Source organism: Pithys albifrons, chromosome 8, assembly GCF_047495875.1.
Source record: "Pithys albifrons albifrons isolate INPA30051 chromosome 8, PitAlb_v1, whole genome shotgun sequence".
NCBI lineage: Eukaryota > Metazoa > Chordata > Aves > Passeriformes > Thamnophilidae > Pithys > Pithys albifrons.
The window spans coordinates 40,793,927-40,817,311 of NC_092465.1; the positions used below are offsets into that span (position 1 = coordinate 40,793,927).

The 23,385-nt window shown below is 49.5% G+C and overlaps 1 protein-coding gene across 2 annotated transcripts in view; it reads left to right on the forward strand.

The window, feature by feature from the left end:
• The window catches only part of NDUFA10 (NADH:ubiquinone oxidoreductase subunit A10), a 30,163-nt gene continuing 6,778 nt past the window's right edge, over window positions 1-23,385 (forward strand). The window contains exons 1-9 of one of the 2 annotated variants that reach the window (XM_071562377.1): window positions 1-126; window positions 1,230-1,398; window positions 2,002-2,217; window positions 2,791-2,877; window positions 4,582-4,703; window positions 5,459-5,538; window positions 8,939-8,993; window positions 13,335-13,420; window positions 20,315-20,423. In XM_071562377.1, the coding sequence (XP_071418478.1) occupies window positions 37-126; window positions 1,230-1,398; window positions 2,002-2,217; window positions 2,791-2,877; window positions 4,582-4,703; window positions 5,459-5,538; window positions 8,939-8,993; window positions 13,335-13,420; window positions 20,315-20,423 (1,014 nt within the window). In that variant the 5' untranslated portion in view covers window positions 1-36. Of the gene's footprint in view, window positions 127-294; window positions 318-1,229; window positions 1,399-2,001; window positions 2,218-2,790; window positions 2,878-4,581; window positions 4,704-5,458; window positions 5,539-8,938; window positions 8,994-13,334; window positions 13,421-20,314; window positions 20,424-23,385 lie in introns of those variants that run through there. The other variant, XM_071562378.1, reaches the window with a different exon arrangement.

Consider the following 23,385-nt stretch of genomic DNA (forward strand, 5'->3'; position numbering starts at 1 on the left):
TCCGTGACGTCATCGCCGCGCGCCGCTGCCGACGCCATGTCCTTGTGGGTGTCCCGGCTCGGCCGGGCCGCGGCCTGGGGGCGGACGGGAAGCCCCGGGGGCCGGGGCAGTGCCGTACTGCCCGCGGTGAGCGGGGTTGGGGAGTCCCGGGGGCCGGGGGAGTGCCATGGTGAGCGGGGTTAGGGAACCCCGGGGGCCGGGGGAGCGCCGTACTGCCCGCGGTGAGCGGGGTTAGGGGAGCCCCGGGGGCCGGGGGAGTGCCATGGTGAGCGGGGTTAGGGATCCCCGGGGGCCGGGGGAGCGCCGTACTGCCCGCGGTGAGCGGAGCTGGGGTCGGGCCGGGACCGGGGGAGGCCCCTCGGGGTGGGGGAATTTGTTGTGCTGCTGCCCCTCAGGATGGGCTATTCCCTGTGGGACACGGCCGGGAGAGGCTCCGAGGCGAGGCGGGACCCGCAGGTGGGCTGTGCTGACCCGGAGCCTTCGGCGTGAGGCTCAGTGTGCAATGGGAACGAAACGCGAGGTCCCGGCGCTGCTGCAGGAGGTTTGGTCGGTGCCTGTCGGGCTTTGGGAGGTTCAGGAAGGCCCTGGTGTGTGTTTTGTGTCGTGGAATCCTTCAGACTGGGAAAGGCCTTCGGGATCATCAAGCCTGAGCTTTTACCCACTAAGCTGTGTTGAAATGAAGCTGTAGCTCCCCTGAAGAGAGGGTTTGGTGCTGCTGTGTGCCCAAAATTAAACAGAGTGATCCAAGGAAAAGCCTCATGCAGGAGCTCCCTTGAAAGCTCAGGGCACCTCGTGTGTCTGGGGAGTTTGGGTGGCTGTGGGGTCAGGGCAGAGCTTATCACAGAATCCCAGACTATTCTGAGTTGGAAGGGACCCACAAGGATCATCGAGTCCAACTCCTAAGTCAATGGCCCACACAGGGGATTGAACCCATGACCTTGGCATTATTACAGCCAAGTTTTAACCAGCTGAGCTCATCTCAGGGTCTCTGGCAGAGCAGGCCCTCTTGGAAGCACCCTGGAAACTGTTCCATGCTTTCTGTCTTCTCAGCCTTTAGTTTCCCAAACAGCTCCCCATCCCAACAACTTCTGTTTCTAAGCAGAACTGCCAGTGCTGTGAGTATTGTGTAAAAATTTCCTGTATTAGGGGTATGAAAAGGTCTGGGAAAGCTGCACCTTCAGCTAAACCCCCCCCAAATGTGCTGATGGTTTTGTTGTGTTTTCCTCCAGGCAAGAATTCACAGCAGCCCCGAGCAGCACTTGCAGTATGGATGGCTGGCCTACATGTTGGGAGACAGAACCACCAAGAGGTTCAACAACTACAGCAAAATCTTCACCGTGGAGGGGAACTTGTGCTCTGGGAAGGGCAAGCTGGCAGAGGAACTGGCACAGAAACTGGGTGTGTCTCACTGCAGCTGTTTCTCTGACAGCTGATGGAGTTTAACTGTGCAGTTGCGGTCCTTGTGCAAGGAAAGTCCCCCAGAGCAGCTATTCCTGATGAGCTTCATTAGCTGGGAAGCAGGGAGGGTTTGTAGGTGATGCTGGAGTGAGGGTGTCTGCCAGGTGGCCACAGCTGTGTGGGTGGGGTTGGTTGGGAGGGACATCCCAGTCCTGCTGGGGTCAGGGTGTCTGCCAGGTGGGCACACCTGTGTGGGTGGGGTTGGTTGGGAGGGAAATCCCAGCCCTGCTGGGGTCAGGGTGTCTGCCAGGTGGGCACACCTGTGTGGTTGGATTGGTTGGGAGGGAAATCCCAGCCCTGCTGGGGTCAGGGTGCTCAGAGAGCTCCTGGAGAGGCTGGATTCTCCCTGTGGATGTACAGGGAGGCTCTGATGGCACCAGGGGTGTGCCCAGCCCTCACTCTGGAGGTGAAAGGAGGCAAGTGCTTCAAGCTGGGGTTTGTTGCTCTCTGGGGTGACAGACCAGAGGTCTGGGGGCTGTTTGAGAGCAGTTGTGTGTCCAATCCAGCTCACCCTTTGGTGTTCCCGGGGTTGGGTTCCCTCAGGCATGAAGTACTTCCCCGAGGCCGACATCCACTACCTGAACAGGACCTGTGGGGATGGGTCGCTGCTCCCAGAGAAGTTCAACGGCTTCTGCAACATGGAGAGGTTCTACACAGACCCCAAGAGCCCCGATGGCCACTCCTACAGGCTGCAGGCCTGGCTGTTTGGCAACCGTGTGCTGCAGTATGCTGATGCCCTGGAGCACCTGCTCAGCACAGGTGGGCTCTGCTCAGCCTAACCTGGCTCTGAGGCCTGACTAAACTGCCCTCAGACATGTGGGGAGTCCTTGGGGTGTCCTGTGCAGGGCCAGCAGTGGGACTCTGTGGTCCCTGTGGGTCCCTCCCACCTCGGGAGAAGCCCAAGTGCTTTGCTGCCCTCTGCATTTGAAAATAAAATGTACTTATTTTGTTAAAATTCACATATCCCTCCCTTAGTTAGCACAGGGTAACAGCCCATTTAGAAAACCACCTTGTTTCTTGGTGACACACCAGTCACCAATTTAATTATTTCCCATTTGGCAGTGCCTGGTGGTTATTTTCCAAAAGACACTCCAGGCAAACTGTGAGCTGTACTCTCCCCCAGCCTACTTCCTGGTGGTGACTGTTCAGTCTCTTTTGTTTCATTAAATAATTATTTTGGGTTCATTAAATGCAGTTTTGTGGTGGTTTTGTTGTAATTTGAGTGTCTTCTGGTGAGAGGAATTCCTATCCCATCTTAGAACAGAGTGGTTTGGGTGGGGAGGGGCCTGGAAGCTGCTGCTGTTCCAGCCTGGGCTCTGCTCTCCCTTGCAGGTCAGGGGGTGGTGCTGGAGCGCTCTCCCTTCAGCGACTTCGTGTTCCTGGATGCCATGTTCAAGCAGGGATACATCCACAAGAGATGTGAGTTCTGCCATGCCAGAGGAGGCTGTTTGGCCAAAACCTCTCAGAAGTGTGGGAGTTCACCTTCTGAAAAAGAAAGAAAAGTGCCTGCTGGAAGTGGGGATCCCTTTAGATAATCTGTTGTTCATGTGTTGCTGTTTTGTGCATCAAGGGCATTTCCAGTTTTTCTTCAAGGCTTTGATGCTGCTGAGATGTTACAGAACACGTATTCTGTGCATTCATAGAATCTTGGAATGGTTTGAGTTGCAAGGAATCTCCAAGCCCATCCAGTCCTACCCCCTGCCATGGGCAGGGACGCCTCCCACCAGCCCAGGGTGCTCCAAGCCCTGTCCAGCCTGGCCTGGGACACTTTCAGGGGTGGGGCTTCTCTGGGCACCCTGTGCCAGGGCCCCAGCACTGTTACTTGGAGAGGATGGAGAAGGGAATTTACTGGGGTCAGTATGTGTGTGTGTGGCTCAGCTTCGCGAACGAAGATTTGGGAAGGGCTCTCCCCACGTGGGTGTGTCCTTCCAGCCTGCGCAGTAGATTTTTAGGTGAGGCTCAGTGTGCGCAGAACTGGCCCCACCGTTTCAGTCCTGAGGTTCATCTGCCACGGCCGAGCGAGCTTGGACAGTGCCAGTGAAGTCCTCAGGACTAGAACCTACAGCACCCGGCATTTCCCAGGAGGTCTCCCATCTAAGTACTAATCCGGGGCTGACCCTGCTGAGCTTCCGAGATCTGATGGGATCGGATGTCAGGGAGGCATTTAATTGCGGGGGGGGTGGGGGGGGTCAGTATAGCAAAGGGGCATGAAGGTCACTGAGGAACTGAATGTCCAGTGTGTGAGGAGAGGCTGAGAGAGCTGGGCAAGGCTCAGGAGGGTGTGTGTCTAAACTCAAGGAGGGGAAGGATGGGGGGCACTGCTGGGTGGAGCCAGTCTGCTCTCTCAAAAGACAAAGGGCACTAATTAAAATATAAAAAATTTCATTTGAAAGGGAAAAAAAAACCCAACCCTTTCTTACTGTGAAGGGAGTCAAACCCTGGAGCAGATTGCCTGGGATGTCTCTCCTGGAAATACTCTGCTCTGAGCAGAGGGGTTGAACCAGATGTGCTGTGGATGTTCCTTCTAACCGGAGTGATTCTGTGGTTTGGGGTTATGGGCTCTGAGCTCCTGAGCTGTTGCTGCCTGTTCTTAGTAAATCTGGTGCTTGGCTACCCCTGAGCAAAGGCAACTGTTTTCCCAACTGCCTCGTGTTTCTGCTGTTTGGTTTGACACAGATTTAGGAGGTGTATTTGTTTTTTAACCCTTGCTCTAAGTTGCTGGATGTCCTTCAGAGCTGGTTTTAATGACCTGTGTCCTGCTGCTCTGCTTTGGTGAGGCAGCCAAGCCCAGAAACCCACAATTTAATAGAAAATTCCAGTGCCAAGGAATGGATTGTATTGAAATCCTTGGAGAGCAAACATCTGGATTAGAGGCACTGCTGCTTACTGTGCCCAAATGATGGGGAAAGGATCAGATTCAGCTGAACCTGAGTCAGAAGTAAACCTTCTGCTTGGTACAGCTGGGTTCAGATGCTTAGATCTCAGTGCGGTTTAATTCACTTTTGATCTGGCTGTTGTTTATTCTGTGAACTTCTTGAATCTTATTTGAGGAACTTGCTCTGTGAGCCAAGAAGAGGAGATTGCAAAGAGATGGGGAATGTGATTTATTCGTGTTTCATACAGGCCTTGATCACTACAAGGAGATCAAAGACATCAGCATTTGTGAATTCCTGCCACCTCACCTGGTCATTTATATCGATGTCCCTGTCCCAGAGGTGCAGAAGAGGATTCAGGAGAAAGGCGAGGTAATTTTGACTCTTATTTTTACTTAGTTACCTCTATTATTACTTACCTCTCTCTATTGCTGCCTGTTAATGTCTGTTATAATCTCACCCTGTTGTGTGAGTCCTGTGGGATGTGCTGCAGAATTCTGCCTCAAGAGCTGATTGTCCTCTTAGTGTCAGATCCGTGTGGGTATCTTCATATGCTTGTTTTGAAAAAAAAATAAACAGCTTTTTTTTTTTAGACTGCATCAATATGTTCTCATTTCTGTAATGAGAAATTCTATAAAATTCAGCTGCTCTTGGAACCAGTGTTGGGCCAGCAAAGCTCTAAGGTGCTTTTGGGGAGTGACTGTCCTAAATTAAGTTTTAGGTTTGGGCTGGTTTTCTCCTCCTGTGGTATTTGGACATGTGCTTGTGACTGTTCTTCAAGGTGTTGTGAGGATTAAGTGATGTTTGCCTTACTCAAAACCAATGGGTTGATCATATAAAGCTTCCCTGGATGTGCAGGTAGCAAGGATGGATCATTCCTTGGAAAGCTGATCTTTCTGTGGGCTGCTCTAGATAGTCAATGCCACATAAGGAATTCTGAGCACTCCAAATGCCTCCAAACATTAATGAAAGTCTCAAGAATGATGTGGTTCACTTGGATGTTCAACTGCTTATCCAGAGTGGGCTTTGGCAGGTGGTGGAGCAGCCCTTCTGCTTAAGCTGGAGCCTGTGCTGGAGGGAAAAGAAAGAAAATTAATTCCACAACATTGTTTTCTGTTTGTTCTTAGCCATATGAGAAAAAGGTGTCTCCTTCCTATCTCCAGAACATTGAGGATGCCTACAAGAAAACCTTCCTTCCAGAGATCAGGTCAGCAAACCAAAAGGTTTTGTCTCTTATGTCTTTGAGTAAAAATGTGTGCAAATCCTAAAATCACTGCCAGTGTCAGGAAATCAGGTCCCCTGAGGAATCCTCCTTGTGCCGGGGGCTCTAATATTCTGTCCTAATGCTGGGATGTTGCATTCATGGCATGATAATGGGTATAGTTATCTCTGGCATCAGAGAAGCCTGTGCCAAGGTTGGAAAATTTAAAAATGGATTTGGGAGTGATGTGTGTTTGTATCTGTGGGACCTGAGGAGAGTGTGATGCAATATAAGCTTTTCTTAGGCCTTTTTGGAGAGTTTTGGAATTTTTCTCTCTCAAAAACTCCTTTCTGTTGTCATAAATCCCAGAATGGTTTTGACTGGAAAGGACCACCTTATTCCACCCCCTGCCATGGGCAGGGACACCTTCCCCTATCCCAGGTTGCTCCAAGCCCTGTCCAACCTGGCCTTGGACACTTCCAGGGATCCAGGGGCAGCCACAGCACCCTGTGCCAGGGCCTGCCCACCCTCCCAGCCAGGAATTCCCATCTAACCCTGCCCTCTGGCAGTGAGAAGCCATTCCCCCTTGTCACTCTTTGGGCTTCCCTGGTTTTCTCAAGCTGGGAAGCAAAAATGTGTTTCCTGTAAACTTGAGATAGTTTGCCAGCTATCCCAGCTCTTACAAAAGAGATAAAGCTGTCCTAAAAATCTGAAGGCAGCCTTGGTCCCCCATAGCCCAATGGAATTCTGGAGAGGAAACTCTGTAAGGTCATTGAGCCATCAGAACTGTCTGGAATGGTGTGCATGGGGCTGATTACTGAGTTACACTGAAATCCAGGTGGATCTGTGGGTATTTTGTGGCCTCCGTGGGGTAGATCAGTGCAATGGCTCTGTGAGCAACTGAACTGGGTAACTTTGACATTGAGCTTGTCATTGGTGCAGGCAGGAGCTGTTGGTGTGATGTGCAGGGTCAGCTGCATCCCAGAATGTCCCCACAGCCAGGGAGGGATGGGACAGAGGGAGGGATGGGAGGGAGGGAGGGATGGGGAGATGGGCAGTAAGGGTGTTGGTGTGATGTGCAGGGTCAGCTGCCTGCCAGAGTGTCCCCATAGCCAGGGAGAGATGGGCGGTCAGGATGGATGGAGAGGGAGAGATGGGCGGTCAGGATGGATGGAGAGGGAGAGATGGGCGGTCAGGATGGATGGAGAGGGAGAGATGGGCGGTCAGGATGGATGGAGAGGGAGAGATGGGCGGTCAGGATGGATGGAGAGGGAGAGATGGGCGGTCAGGATGGATGGAGAGGGAGAGATGGGCGGTCAGGATGGATGGAGAGGGAGAGATGGGCGGTCAGGATGGATGGAGAGGGAGAGATGGGCGGTCAGGATGGATGGAGAGGGAGAGATGGGCGGTCAGGATGGATGGAGAGGGAGAGATGGGCGGTCAGGATGGATGGAGAGGGAGAGATGGGCGGTCAGGATGGATGGAGAGGGAGAGATGGGCAGTAAGCCCTGGGACTGCCGTGCCCCTAAGGGCAGAACTGCTCATGTTTATTGGCCAAGAGGATAATGCTACCTGTGCTTTGGGTCACATGGAGCCTCAGACAGGGCTGGTGGTGCTCAGTGAGGCTGAATCCCAAACCCTGCTGTGATTTCAACTCCCTGCCCCGGCTCTGTGCGTGGTCAGTGCACTCGTTAGGCAAACACCGTCTGCTTGGCATCCTGTCAGGGATGGGCTCACAGGGACCTGTCACATCGATCTCTGTTGCTGTCCCCTTGATGGGGCAGAGCTGGGAATGTGTGAAACCAGCTGTGTGCATCCCTGGACCTCAGGAAGGCTCCTGCCTTGGATAGTACAGGAGCCACTGCTGCCTTTAACTGTTTGCTGGTAGAGGTGTGTTTGTGCCTGGCTGTCACTTCTTGGTCTGCCTAGACAGATTCCCTGACTCTTCAGAGTGCCCCAAATCTGGTTCAAACAGGCCAAAAAGAGGAATTACACTGTTGAGCAAACTCCAGCACACTTTTCATGTTCATGCCTAAGTTTGCTTGTTCTCTTGACATGCAGGTTTTTAGTGGGCAGAGCTGTTACCTTGTTCTGTTTAACTGCTTGAAGTGTTCTATAGTGGGTATGTGCTTTAAAATGGGTGTTCCTTTCTAGCCTGACATGTTTATGAATGTCTTTAATGTTTTTATGGGCAGTGATTTGTGAGCTGGGTGCTGTGGCAGGTGCTGCCTGGTGATTTGGAACAGACAGCCTTTGGGTTTTGTTTGATTTTTCTCTTTTCCTGGAACAAAGCCTAAAGATTGCTAATGCTCCCTTTCATATCCAGCACTGCTTCCCCTGAGCAGCTGTTTTCTCTTAAGGAAAGCCCTGATAATCTGCAGAGTCACTGAGCAGCTGTTTTCTCCTAATGAAGCTTGATAATCTGCAGAGTCAAATCAAGGCATGGACTGAGTGGTTTGATCTGTGTTGTTAATGCAATTGCCACTATAAGGCTCTGCTCAAGTCTGGCCTCTGCCTTGGGCTGATGTTGAAGAGAAGCTGTGGCTGCCCCATCCCTGGAAGTGTCCCAGGCCAGGTTGGACAGGGCTTGGAGCACCCTGGGCTGGTGGGAGGTGTCCCTGCCCATGGCAGGGGGTGGCACTGGATGGGCTTTAAAGTCCCATTGAACCCAAACCATTCTGGGATTCTGTGAAATTTTCCTCCTTGCTCTTCAGCTTTGCTGTATGTTGTTTGATATAGTTGCACACTGGACATCTTATTTTCTAAAGGAAAGGTGTGAAGCAGGTTTGGGAACAGCTGTTACTCAGGTCAGCTGAACCTGGGTTATATCAAACATGTTCATGTGGGAGCTCCTGTCGTGGCCTGCTCTGTGAGTGCCTTTGGTCTGCAGGCTGCTGGGTGATCAGGAAAAGTCTTGTAACAAAGAAACATTCCCTTTTTAAATGTTTTTACACTTACAGATCCTGCTGCCTGCATTTGTATCAGTTCAGTTCTCAATACACAGTAATTAATGAATGTTATTCTCGTAAAAATTACTCGCAGGTAATAATGTACTTATAAAAAGGAAAGTCTGCTGGAGTTTTGGGTTAGACTGGTTGAAAATTTCACTTAGCTTCAAATAGATTGGGCAGTTGTAACTGGCAGGGAGCCACATTAATTAAATGAAAACAGATGTATAGGTGTGATTTTTATTTTTTTTAACTGAAATGATGGAGATTCCATAAAAAAAAATTCCACCAGGAAGGAAGCAGCTTACAGGTGTGACAGGAGTTCCTGTGAGCATTCTGTCCAGCTGTGATGATTGTGGCTTGGTGTTTATGCCTTTTAACTTGGTTTCTGTTCCCTCTGGGGCTGGGGAAGGGTGGGCAGAGCGTGGACAGGGGGCTCAGTGTGTCCCTCTCTGCAGTGAGGACAGCGAAGTTCTGCAGTACGCGGCGGCCGAGGTCGAGGACGTGGAGAAGGTGAGTTTGCTGCAAGTGGGGACTCTCTGCATTCTGTCCAGGGGCTGAACTCGAGTCTTTCCATCGGTGCCACTGTATCAGGACAGTGCAAGTCTCATCCCCATCCATCCCTTTTGCCCAGACCTGCCTGGCTGAGGCTTTGCCTACCAAGGCCTGTGTCCTTTGGCTTTTGCTCTTGTGCAGCTTCCCATGGCCCAGGTTGGTGCCCAGGTTCCTGTGTGACAAAACAGTTGTTGGTTTCCAAAAACTGGTCATGATTTGGTCCTAGCAAAGAGCTGGGTACTCAGAGCTGCCCAGGTTCCTGTGTGATAAATCAGCTGTTGGTTTCCAAGAAACTGGTCATGATTTGGTCCTAGCAAAGAGCTGGGCACTCAGAGCTGCTCCAGGTTTTGAAACCTTGCCTTATCCAGCTGTATGAGCAGGCAATTTTTTTCCTCCAGTTGATTTTGTGAGACTATGGTAACCCTGGGCCAAGCCAAAACATGCCCTCTCATTGCTAAAAATAATCTCTTTTTATGAGACAGAATTGACACAAGACCACTGCTTCCTTCTGCTCAGCTGTGTTGCTCTTTTTGGAGCAAATCTAATATTTTTTGCCTTATTTCAGCAAACATTCCTGCTCGTGGGGGGTCACTGGTGGGATCACAGGAGCCTTTTCCTTCTTCATCATTAATTTTCCTCTTTAGCTGCTGTTCCTTGATGGAAAGAGCAACAGTAAGATTTTTGTGATTCTGAACAGGTTTGTAGTGGGTCTGTTTCAGTTCTAGGGATGGAGCTCTAATAGTAACAATAACATTATGTTAACCTGGATGATAAGAATCCTCCATGGAAGCTTGCCAAGGAGTCATCCCTGTCTGGGAGGAGGGACAGAAGAGCAGCCCATGGACTGTCTCCAAGGGTTTTCTGGGTCTTCATCCTAACTAGGGGAAATTTCTACCCTCCTTAGACACATTCTGTGTTTGTACCACATGATCTTGGTGGAACTGTAGCGTGTACTTCATTAATCTTATTAGCATATGCAGAGTGTTCATTTTAATATTTAGATGAGCCTTCATCAGGCACAAGTCACTGTTTCTGGCCATGATGTCCTTCAAAATTCTGACTATGTGGCTCTGTGAAGCACAAAAGGACTTTTGGTGTCCTAAAAATTGACCCCTTACCTTCAGTAAGTCCTTTAGTGTGACAGAAGATAAATAGAAAAAAATATAAAAAATAGGGCTGAAAGGAACAGAAACCAAGGCTGTGGTGTGGGTGAGAATATAGAGCAGTTGTAGTTATTTTTTCTGAGTGGCAGCATAAAAGCAAGGGCAAGGTTTGAGAACCATGGTGTTTCCAGAAGGGATCCAGGGATGCTTGGTAGAAGTAAAGGAGGGTTGGGATGGGGGTTATCTGACTATTTTCTCCCTGGACATGTCTTAAAGTGGTCAGGGTAAAGCAGCTTGTTTCCTGCCTGGATTTTTTTTGTGGCAAACCCCATTGCTGGAGATTTGATTGTAATCCCTTAAATCAGGGTTTAAAGCTCTTAACTGTTCAAGCAGGGAGTCTCCCAAGCTCAGCAATCTTGAGTCATCCCTGTAAATAGGGTCATCAGATGTACTGGAGGAGTTCTTAATTTGGTTGGACAAATCTGGACTAGAGGAAGGATTATCATTGGAAGTTGAAGTACAAGATCATTAAGGGTGGAAAAGACCCCTGAGATTATCAAGGCCATGATGTGGTTGCTGTCATTGTTGCTGACAGATACTGGTACTTGTTCTGCTTCAAAGAATAAAGCTCTTTCCACCCCTTTTCTGTTCAGATTCAGGTCACCTTTGGAGTGGCACAACAGGAATTTGGAAATCAGGGTTGGCAGGAGGGATTTGGCTTTGGCTTGGAAGGTGTGTGTTTACACAGGGGCATCCCCTTGGTGGGCAGCAATGTTCATTAGCTTGCTTCAATCTACAGATTATTGGGGATTTGGGAGCTTCAGTTTTTATGGTCTTAGAGTGTAATAACTTTTGATTTGCTCATGGCAGGCACACAGCTTAGAAATGGTTTTTTAAGTGTCTTTTGAAAAGGTCAGTTGGGGTTTCACGTTGTGATTAACATGGATAGTGGTGGCTAACAGCGTAATTAGTGCTGAAATGAGCTTCATTAGGGTGGCCCGGACTGGTTTTACATGAGGAGAAAACTGGGAATACAAAGTTAGTTTTATTTTGCAAGCCCTGGATATTTGCTGCTAATTCCCAGGGGGTGCCAGGGCATTCCTCATAAATTAAAAAGCTGCTCTTCTGTCTGGTTGGGAAGCTGATACCGTTGCTAATGAGCTGCTGGGGGAGAGATCTCCTGATAGGATAACAACAATGTGAAAAAACTAATTTGGATGCAGATCTTTTTCCTCTGGAACATATTCTGAGCCCCTTTGTAGCAACTCTGTGATCAGTCCTGTCATCAGGAGTTTCCAAAGCTTTGCTATGGAGCAGACAAGGAGTTGCATTTGTGTAGGCCAAGGGGAGTATGGTGGAAGTTCAGCTCTTCAAATAGATAATTAAAATCGGTAGTGGCTGTTTGAACTAACTTGTCATTGCCTTTGGGTGAAAAGTAGGTTTTCTGTGCTCACACCTGCAGTGTCTGGGCCAACTGCCCCTCTGTAAGGCATTGAAAATGCTTAGACATTACTTACATTGGATATTAGAAGCAATTTCTTCCCTAAAAGGGTGGTCAGGCACTGGCACAGCTGCCCAGGGCAGTGGGGGAATCCCCATCCCTGGAAGTGTTCCAAAAACATGTGGATGTGGCACTTGGGGACATGGCTTAGTGGGGGCCTTGGCAGTGCTGGGGGAATGGTTGGATTTGATGACCTTAGAGGGCTTTTCCACCCTTGACTGAGTTTATGATCTATCTAAACTTGCCTGGACTCCAATTATACTTTGGTGGTGTCATGTCAATGTATTTTTTTAAAGCTTTGCCTGCAAAATTAGTCTTTAATAAATAAAGGGAATAATTATAGTGGATTTAATGTAAGGAATACAAGGATTTTAATTTATTATTCTCTCACTTCATTACTGACTTGTCAGTGGATTGACAACGTGTCATCAGGATTTTGGTCCTGACCTCAGAGCTTTGTCTTTTCCTTGTGGAAAAGGCCTCTTAAAGGGATGTTTGGAGGTGTAACAGTCCACTCCTTCCCAAGCTGCTGCAGGGCTCTGTCCCACGTCACTGACCCCATCTGAGGTGTGACAATCCACTCCTTCCCAAGCTGCTGCAGGGCTCTGTCCCACGTCACTGACCCCATCTGAGGTGTGACAATCCACTCCTTCCCAAGCTACTGCTGGGCTCTGTCTCCACCTCACTGCCCCCAGCTCAGGTGTGACAATCCACTCCTTCCCAAGCTGCTGCAGGGTTCTGTCCCACCTCACTGCCCCCAGCTCAGGTGTAACAGTCCACTCCTTCCCAAGCTGCTGCAGGGCTCTGTCCCACCTCATGATGCACCTGCAGTGCTTCTGCTGCCCCCAGCTCAGCTACCCTGCAGCTCAGCCAGCCATGTGTGATGAGCAATGACCTGGTGGGCCAGCACAGATTTGTGTGCTCTGGTGGAGCCAGGCTGTAAATGAAGCTCCAAGCTGGGATTGGTGAGTGTGGGGATGCTGAAGGAAGGATTTGCTCAGCTGGCCTCCCTTGTGTGAAGGGCTCTGAGCCATGGCTGTTCCCTCTCCTGTGTGCTCAGGGCTCATCCATGCCTGGGTGGGTCCTGATGGACAGTGAAATCCTGAGCCTGTGGAGCCACCAGTGCAGCTGCTGCAGGTCTGTGGGAGTCTCCCAGCCTGAAAGGTGCTTTGTCTCTGTGGGGTGAGCCCCCCAGCCCCAGAGGCAGATGCCCCCTGTGCCAGTGAGTGAGCCCCTGAGCCTGCTTGGAAACAAACCCAACAACAAGCAGGTGTCCCATGGAACGTAACAAAAGGGGTTAAATTCAGACTTAGTGCCATTTTCTCCTCATTCTCCCTCACAGGTGGGGTTGTACTCCTTTGCTTTTCAGTCCCAACAGCAGATTGAGGAAGAATGTCTAGGATCAGTAAGGATTTGGAAATAAGGCACCTCCCTGCCAGTTTATTCCCTGCCATCCAGGGCTGAAAGCACCAGGATCTTCAGAGCTGTGCCTGCCCAGTGCTGGTGGCAGGACCATGAGCTCCCAAAACAGGACTGGGAGATGGTAACATTATCTCTAAACATTCACCTTGTTAGTACATCTCTAGCAGTGAAGCCTTTTTCATTTGTTTAATAATCTGTTTGGATTATGTAAATAATTTTAGGTGGTTTGATCAGAACATCCTGTTAGGTGTGACGTTTCTCTCCTGCTTCCAGGTCATCGAGGACATCGAGTACCTCAAGTTTGACAAGGGGCCATGGCTGGAGCAGGATGATGTGTCTTTCCATCACTTGAGACTCCAGTAAGTATGATGCCATCCTGTCACTGAACATTCCTTGGCATCAGATCTTGGGGAAAATGGCCAAAGCCTTGAGCTTGTAAAGGGAGCTTTGCATTTTGCAGTATTGGAGCTTGGCACTGGACCATGGTATGGCATTTGGCTGCTGGTGGATGAGACAAGAGACTCCAGCCAAGTGTAAGGATGGGTTTTGCTAAAGATGTGCCTAGCTGGGTGTGAAGAGATCAAACTTCAGACTGAATGTGCAGGTAGCAAGTGCAGTTACATTTTTAAGACAAAATTTATGAGTTATTTTCATTCATTTCTGGTTGTCTCACAGGTCAATAGAAACACAGGGATTTTTTTAAAAGTGAGTACCTGCCCCTGAATTTCTGCCTTTATTGTGACAGGCATTGGAGCAGTTAAGTTGGAACTTTTTCAGGCTTCTGATATGCTTTGCCTGTTACGTTACTGTTACTACAAATGCCTTCTGAAATGAGAAATAATGTTCCTTTTCTGTGTTTTCTGCCAAGGGGTGAAGAGAGGCTGCAGCAGAGCAGTGTTGGGGGTGCCTGAGGGGAACAAGTCATGCTTTGGGTGCATTTCAGGTATCTAAGATGAGGTTTCTTCGTGTAGTAATTGGAGTGTCACATCTGATGACTTAGACCCTGCCAAAGTATTACAATCAGATTTCTTTTGAAAGAGAAAATAAGTTGCTTATTTTCCTGTAGCTCCACACCAGTGCAGGTATTGAGAAAGGATTGCTAATTGCAGTGTGTAGGAGGGAGTTAGAGCAAAGCATTCAATCAGAGCAGGGTGTTCAGGGGCTGTGTGAAAATTCAACTGTGCTGCTGTAGAAGGGAATAAATTGCTTTCAGGACTCAGTTTTCCACTGAACCCTGAAGGAGGGTGAGAGGGTCTCCTGTGCAAGGCTCTTGTAATTGTAGATAATACTGAATTATTTCTTCTTCTGGCAGCATGTGGCTGTTTGAAGATGCAGTGCAGTGAGGTGTCCTGTCCTGCATCAAAAATAGCATGGCCAGCAGGCCCAGGGCAGTGACCCTTCCCCTGGACTCTGCCTTGGGGAGGCCACACCTTGAGTGTTGTGTTCAGTTCTGGGCCCCTCAGTTGAGGCAAGAGATTGAGGGGCTGGAGCAGGTCCAGAGAAGAGCAACGAGGCTGGAGAAGGGACTGGAGCACAAGTGCTGTGGGGAGAGGCTGAGGGAGCTGGGGGTGTTTAGCCTGGAGAAGAGGAGGCTCAGAGGTGACCTCAGCACTGTCTGGAACTGCCTGAAGGGAAGTTCTGGCCAGGTGGGGGTTGGTCTCTTCTCCCAGGCACTCAGCAATAGGACAAGGGGGCACGATGGGCTCAAGCTCTGCCAGGGGAAATTGAAGTTGGAGAGCAGAAAAAACTTTGCCGAGAGAGTGCTCAGGCATTGGAATGGGCTGCCCAGAGAGGGGGTGGATTCCCCATCCCTGGAGGTTTTTCAGCTGAGCTTGGCCGTGGCACTGAGTGCCATGATCTGGTAAAGGGACTGGAGTTGGACCAAGGGTTGGACTTGCTGATCTCGGAGGTCTCTTCCAACCCAATCGATTCTATGAACTGCTTCTTTAAATTACAGAATGTCCTGAGTTGGAAGGGACCTGCAAGGGTCATCGAGTCCAACTCCTGATGTTGGCTTTTGAAGCTTCACCTGCAAAATATTGGGCAGCTCAGGAAGGGCCTCTTGTAAAAATGTGCAGGTTTGGGCATAATCTTGTCTCATGTTACCTTCAGAAGTGCAGGGAGCCTGCTGTGTGTACTCCTTGTTGGAACTGCATCCTGGAGCCTCCAATGCCGATTCCAGGTGCTAGTCCATGAACCTTAAGGCTGATGCTTTCCTCACTTTTTCCAGTGCCCAGGGAGCAGGGAGCTGGTGGTGCCCAGCCTTTCTCAGGTTTACAGGTGTCCAATGCCTACATTAATTTTTCCTGTGGAAAGCAGTTTTCCAGGTTGTTCCTGGTGCCTGTTTGGATGCTGGCACGTGCTGCCCTCTGGTGGGTGTTTGTGTGAGGCTCCAGCTGATATTTAGGATCAGTTAGGTTGGAAAAGCCCTCTGGGATCATTGACCCAACCATTCCCCCAGCACTGCCAAGGCCACTGACCGTGTCCCCAAGTGCCACATCCTCACGGTTTTTGAATACTTTGAGGGGCAGCGACTCCCCCAGTGCCCTGGGCAGCTGTGCCAGTGCCTGGCCACCCTTCCAGTGAAGAAGTTTCCCCTAATGCCCAGTATCTAATCTGAATTCTACTGCTTGGTTTTCCATCTGCAACAGCTTCCTTTGCTGACCTCCCAGGTATTGGGGCTGCCTTGGGCTGTGTCAGCCCTGCTATTCTCTCCCACCTTCAGGTTGTACCAGCATGTCTGGGGGACAGGGATCGATGGGCAGGGGGGAAGAGAACTTTTTTTCTGATCATACAGAGGGTCTAATGCACAGAAAACCCAGCAGGGCCTCTGACTAATTAATGCAAGTAAGTCAGCTAATCAAACCGGTGAGCCTCACCCAGGTGAAATCAGCTGCATAATGACCCCATTTATCTCCCTGCCTTGCCCTTAAGGGCTCTCCCTTGCTCTGGTGTGGCTGTGGGATCTCTTGGGAAAAGGTAAAAATGGCTGTTTCTGTGTCAGGGAGCTGGAGGGATCTCCCAGAGGATGCTCTTCAACTTTTCCTTCTTCTGAGTGCAGAGTCCAACACAAACCATTCTGGCTTGTCAGATGTCTCAAGGAGTTCCTCTGCTGTCACTGCACTGTCTCAGCCACTATTTTACCTCTGTCCTTCCCAGTGAAATCAGTCTGTCCACAGACACTTGTCTCGGTTTGAGGGGAAAAAAACCAAAATGTTTTACCCACAAGCAGGGGAGGGGCCTCCTCCACGATAATCACACCACTCTTTATCAAATTTAAGAAAAGGAATTTTAATACAAGAAGGATAACTGATATATATATATATATGTGTGTAAACAGACTAGTGCAACCCACTTCCCCAACACCACAAGAGAAAGAAAAAAAACCCAAAACAACAACAAAACCCAGCAGGTTTTCCTCCGGGAGAAAAGGTTATACTTAAGTGTCCATGCCACAGCCCGGCTGGCTGCAGAGTGAGTTTCAGTCCCTCTCCAGCGAGACAGACGAGCAGTGAGCTTTCAGATGGACTCAGTCTCTTCCCCCTGTGTTCCCCGTCCAAGAAGCAGAAAGGTACGAGCAACCAGCAGCAAATCCAAGGCAGGCAGCAGCAGCAGCGCGGCACGAAAAGTAGTCCGAAGTAGGCAGCGGCAAGACAGCCAGGAAAACCCCAGCAGTAACCAGCAGGGCAGCCTGCCTCCTTGGAGCCCCCACTCCCCCGTTCCGCCGAGCCAAGACTGGGGAGAATATCCAAAAAAAACCCAAAAGAGACAAACCTGCCCCCACCCCAGCGATCAACAGTTAACTGCTTCTTTTGTTAACCGCTGGCCTGGGCAGTTAAGTGGCAGGGGAGAGAATTTACATAATAATCCCAAACTACAACAACACTGCAGAATAAATCCTGTTTTGGGATGAGGGGCTGTGGGTTGTGTGATACTGACTGTGTTACTTAACCAGCTGCAGGGGGAACTTCCTGCTTTGGACTTGTTGCATCAGACAAGCCCACAGCTAAATCTGTTCCATCTCTGTAGCTCCTTCAGGATTTGGTGAAGCAGAGAACCTGAGAGTGAGGGGGAGAGACCCTTCGTTCTCCTTCCACCTCCTGCCTTGGGCAGGGACACCTTCCACTAGCCCAGGTTGCTGCAAGCCCTGTCCAGTTTGGCTTCTTACTTCAGTTGTAGTTCTTTCTTTGCAGCAGCTTTTATAGGTCTGAAGAGCTGCTTGTTGCCCCTTCTCCCCTTTTCCTGCAGGCCTGGTTTTCTTGGAAATCATTTCTTTGTGTTCTTGGTGTTGGTGGTGAGTGTTGCTCACCAGGGGAGTGGCTGTGGCTCACCTTGTGTAGTAGTTTTGGCTTTAGTCAGCACAGGTCCCCATTTAGGCCTCAGTTTTTAGCAGGCCTCAAAGGTTGTGACACAGATTAGAGGGGACAGGTATCATCTGACTTAAGCAGCCATAGAGGTATTTCATATCATCTGACATCATCAGGAAGTGTCGGGGAGTATAACAAGCAAGGTGGGAGGAGTCTCTCTTCTCTTCGGTCCATGCTTCTGACCAGGACGGTTCCCGCTCCCTGACTGCTGATATCAGGCCCTGCTGCCGGTCGGCACGTCTGTTTACCCGGGGACGGACGTGGGCACATTCCTGTTAATTCCTCTTTCCCTCTTGCTGGGAGGTTTCCTTTGGGGAGGGGGTTTGCTTGGCTTGGAGTTTCACCTGTTAGCTGGGGTGACCTCGGTGAGCCTGTTGTTGTTTTCTGTCACTATGTGCTATTTCATATTCTGTGTTAAGCTCTCCTCTGTATAAATATGAAAACCTCACTGTGTCTAAAGCCTCGTTTCTGCTGTTCTCCCTCACTCTCCTGCTCTGGGAGTGGACTTTTTGACTGGGTATCAGGCAGTTGGCATTGTGCCAGCTCAAACTATAACACCTTGACCATGACTCTCCTACCTGGACAAATGAGGGAATCAGAGACCCTTTGGCAGAGGGAGGAAAATTACTTTTGTGAATCAACACAGAATTGAACTCAAAATGGTTTTGTGTTGCCCCCTCTTAGGCCAGTGAGTGCTTTGGGCTTGGAAGGGAGGTTACTTGAGGTTTTTGGGACTATGCCAACACTAGGTGTTGAAAAATCAGGGACCAGGGTATTCAAACTCAGGTGGTTTGTGGGGTTGAATGGCTTATTTATTTTTTTCTGAGCAGTTTGCTTCCCTTATCCCACTTTGCACCCTTGGCAAGGTTCATCAGGCTTTCTGATGCTCATTGTGGGACTGTGCTTTATCCACTGATGGAAAGTAAACCCTCAGTTTACTTGTGTGTTGTCAATGCAGGCTCACTGGAAAATGCATTTAGGAATTCCCACTCTAAAAAGAAGCAGGAATGTGTCAGTCCTGATTCCTCAACACCTGCTCATGCTGGACAGAGTGTGAATTAGGTGTGGAATAGGTGCTGTAGGATGCTTCCAGCTGTGATTCCTGTGGGAAACACCCTCGTTAATAGGATTCTGTGAGCTAAAATCTACAGTTCTTCCATTACTGGGGCCACACTCTCACTCACCTGCTCAGTTACCTTTGAAATGTGACATCCTCTCGTAGGTAAAAGTGCTGCATGATGAAAGCTGGCTCAGGAAAGTGTGGAAAAAGAGCCAATACTGATAATTTTCTGCTGGGAGGGGAGAGAGAAAACTGGGGAAACAATAAAAGGTGCCTTTAAATGCTTCCTGCCAAGCACGGAATTAGTCCTGGCAAGAGCCTGCGGTTTGTGGTTGGACATTGTTGTGGCAGGTGTCTTTGGGTGTGCTTTCAGTCATGGCTCCAGGTTATTTCTGGAGAAGCAGAGCAGAGCCTGGAGAAGCCATCATTATTAGCTTTGCTTGCTGCTCTTGTGCAGGGAGAGCACAGAGGTTGGAGGAGCAACAGGTTTGCCATCTTGGTTGTTAACTGAAATAAATTGTGCCTGGGAATTGCCCTCTACGACTTGCTATTTGGGGAAGAGATTTGAGAAAGAAGGGAGGAACTGGACACTGGGTGACTACCAGACCTGGTTTCTTTCTGTGTGTGAGGTTTTGCTTCATCAGGGCCTGGGCTCGTTTTTGTGGCTCCCAGCACGTGAAATACACATTTAATGCAGGTGAAGATAAACAAAGTCACAGTTTACAGGAAACATCTGAAATGTTGAACCTGGTCATTTATGCTGATCTTCTGCCATCTCAGCTCTTACTGGACTACGGTGTTTCCTTACCAGTTTGTCTGTAGTAGGATAATGTGCAGTGTGAATGTCAGGGTACGTTGGCAAACCAGACTATTTTTATGGAAACTCTGAGGTAAGGTCCCAAAATTTGTGATTCAGGGGCAAAAATGAATTGCGTGAAGATGGTGAGCTTTGCTTTGCTCAGGACACGTTCTCGATGTGCATGTCAGTATTTGCTAAGAACTGCAGTTCGCTGAAAGCAGCGCAATTTGCAGAGTTTCTCGTGGTGGGTTTGGGGTTTGGTGGGTGTTGGTGGAAGTGGATGTGTTTTCCTCAGCCACGTCCAGGTGGCACTGTGGGCCTGTGTGTGACACCATAGGCAGCAGGAGCCTTTCTAGCAGTTTCTCAGGCATTTCAAATTTGGGATGTCTGAAAGTGCCTGTGCTGTGCAGTGTGGATTTTTGGTGGATCCTGCTGTCTGTCATTGCAGCTGCTGCAGCCAGTTTGTCCTGGTTTTCTCAGTGCCAGAGGCACTGCCTGCTTCCAAACCCTGCCAGTGCCTCACTACTGATCCATTTAGGGTGGGAATTTAGCAGGATAGTCTGTGTGGGATTCAGTAAAAACTCTGTGTTTACCTTGCTTGTATAAAGCAAAAAAGCCAGAAGTGCCTCGTGGAAAAGGCTCTCAGGAATGATGGGGCATCAAGGAGGAAAAACATGGAGGAAGGAGTGGAGAAGTTGGGGCAGAAGCAAACTGGAGGCAAGGATGAGGGGGGAAAAACACAGTGTGTATGTGTGAGGAAAAGGATAAGGGTTTGTCACAACTGGAAAATAGCCAAAACCTTTGGAAGGGTTATTTAACAGCAAAGTAGTTCTTTATTCATAGAATTCCAGGACAGTTTGGAACATTGAAGTTCACCAGGTTCCAGCAGGGACACCTTCCACTATCCCAGGTTGCTCCAAGCCCTGTCCAGCCTGGCTTTGGACACTTCTAGGGATGGACAACAGTATTTAGCCAAAATCCAGGCTGTGAACTAACTGCTCCTGTTGCTTTTCCTCCTTCCTTGCAGTGTTCAGGACAAAGATGCACTGCTGGACTTTGCAGCCATCCCTCGCTTCATTCCAGAGATCACCATTGGCGGCATCGAGTTTGACAAGATCTACTACGAGTACCGAGCGGTGAGTGAGCTGGGGGAGAGCGGGGCCAGAGAAGAGCAACGAGGCTGGAGAAGGGACTGGAGCACAAGTGCTGTGGGGAGAGGCTGAGGGAGCTGGGGGTGTTTAGCCTGGAGAAGAGGAGGCTCAGAGGTGACCTCAGCACTGTCTAGAACTGCCTGAAGGGAAGTTCTGGCCAGGTGGGGGTTGGTCTCTTCTCCCAGGCACTCAGCAATAGGACAAGGGGGCACGATGGGCTCAAGCTCTGCCAGGGGAAATTGAAGTTGGAGAGCAGGAAAAACTTCTTTCCAGAGAGAGTAATCAGGCACTGGAGTGGGCTGCTCAGAGAGGAGGTGGATTCCCCATCCCTGGAGGTTTTTCAACTGAGCTTGGCCGTGGCACTGAGTGCCATGATCTGGTAAAGGGACTGGAGTTGGCCCAGTGGTTGGACTTGATGATCTCGGAGGTCTTTTCCAACCCAATCCATTCTATGATTCTACCCCCGGGACACTCGCCCTGCCCTGGGCACAGCCTGCCTGCCACTCTCCTGCACAAGGGTGCACATCCCTAAGAGCAAAGTCAGGATTTTGCCCAAATCCCCCCTTTTTGAAGTCTCACTTTCCCCGAAGAAGAATAACAAAGCAAATGGTTCGTTTCATAAGCTGATTTTCTTGATTTCTTAATTTTTTTTTGGTCTTTAGATGTGGACTAAAGGATAAGGGGTTTTCATTTGGTTTTGTTTCTCCTGCCCTGATTAGTCTCTGACCTCTGAGATAATCCACTGAGTCAACCACAAGACTTGGAAACCTGCGGCGCCTTCTTTCCCAGTGCTGCGGGAGGAGGTGTTTCTTTGGAGCAGGAAGGAATGTTGCATCGCTGCAGCAAACTGTTGGTGCTTTAAATAGTGTGTTTCTGCCTGTGGGCACCCAGCCAGAGCCTGGTGTGGCCCCACACTCTGCTGCACCTCCTGCAGGCTCCCACACAGGGCTGGAATTAGCTCCTGCCTTGCTGGGTCTGGAGACAGGGGCTCCCATCCCTCTGAGCCCCCTGCCCTGGTGCTGCCTGTGCTGGGTTACCTGGCACGGCTTTCCCAGGGCACAGCTATTGAAAATGCTCATTAGACAGGCTGTGGAGCTGGTGGGAATTAATAATTATTGGCCAGGCTGAAGTTACAAGTTGTAATCTGTTTTCCAGTTGGGTTGAAATCTCTTCTATGCCACTGCATCGTTTTATTTTCCAAGCAATTGCTGAAGACAAAGGGAGGAATATACAATCTAAATTCTTAGAAACCATTATTTGCATAATCAAAACACTGTCATTTTTCTCTTCCTGTTAGTATATACAGTCTATTACTGAAATGAAAATGTAAGGTACAGATTTATGGACTTGTTTGGAAACTCTGAACCACCAATGTTTTCTCCTGGAGTAGGCAGAATATTCCACATAATCTGTTCCTCCTCAGCTAACTGCAGTGAAGAGGCTCCTGGGCTCACCCTGTTCTGCCTCATTTGAGATGTGACCTTTCCAGCTTGTAAAAGGGGCTAAAGCTAAAGGTTAAAGCAGCTGAGGTTATTTTATGGGTCTGAAAACATCCTGGTCCAGCAGAGAAATTGCTCTCAGAATTTCATCTTCTGTGCTATCACGTTTTTAAATCCAAAGCCTCAAGCTCAGCCCAAGGATTTTGGAGTCCCTCACTCCAAGAGCAGCCCGTGGCTGTGCAGCACAGATCTGAGAAGGCTCTGCTGCATGACTTGTCTGTGGCACACAATGCCCTGACAGTGTCTTTCTTCCCCGAGATGAGAGGGGTTTTGGGGGCTGAGCTGTCTCTTTGCAGTGGAGCTGGGAATTACTGAGGCTGCCTGACACACAGCAAGGTGTGACCTCGGAGCTGTGTGCTGAGAACCAGGGGTAACGCTTCTGAAAGCTTTTTCTTCTCTGGCTGCACAACAGCACGTCTCTCTTTGTGCTGGCAAGAGACTGAGAATGGCCTGGCTCATCAAAGACCTGCCTGCCAGGGAAAGCTGCGACTTGCCTTGCAGATGTAGCTCAGGGATGCTCAGGAGCAGGAATGTGGATACCTGGGAGGGAGAGCTGTGCTCTTGGTTTGCTCTGCTCCTTGCCAGTTAATTGGCAGCCGAAGCTGAGCAAAAAAAAAAAGAAAAATAAAACATTGCAAAATACAATCTCCCTTCTGCAGGCATGATTGTAGGCCCTGATTCAGGAAAGTGCTGTGGAAAGTGATAATGTCCCTTGGAATAAGGAGGAGTTGCACATTTAGGAAGTGTTCTGTTAAATTTAGGCAATACTCATCGTCTTTTTCTTCCATCTTAGGCACTCGTAATCCTTGAGGAATGGTGAGGGGGCTCTGTAGGGATGGTGCACAATGCAAAAGATGCTGAGTTTTCCTGTTTTCCATGAGCTCCTGGAAGGGGAAGCACAAAGCCAGCCCCACCTGCTGTTTTATGTTCTAGGGATTAAATTCTTTGTGTTGAAACTTTGAAGGTCTGGGGTTTTTCCTTCTGACTTCATTTAGCAAATGAAGGTCTGAGTTTGAACTCTGGGACACAGCAGGAGACCCACCTGGCAGGGGAAGCTTCTGGACCATCCCCATTTTGGGACTGCAGAGAGGACACTGCAAGCCCCTGCCTTGCCCATGTCCATGTGGGGCTGGTAAAGCTCTTGCTGCCTCTTTGGCACTTGGAGATAAGGGGTTTTAGGCTCACCTGACTTGTAAGCAAAGACTTTAATTAGGGGATAATTACAGAACTTGAACTTTTCCTTGTGGGAAAGGTGTGCTTTGAAAGTTGCTGTAATGATGTTTACCACATAAATACAATGATTTGCGTAGGGGATTTTTCCCTGTGTAACCACTCTCAAATCCTTGGTGGTGCCAATAGCAGGGAGCTGCTGTGCTGTTCAGAGGGGCATGCACACAATTCCTGCTGCCTAATAACGGTGCTTTGAGGGATTTACAAATCCCAGGCAG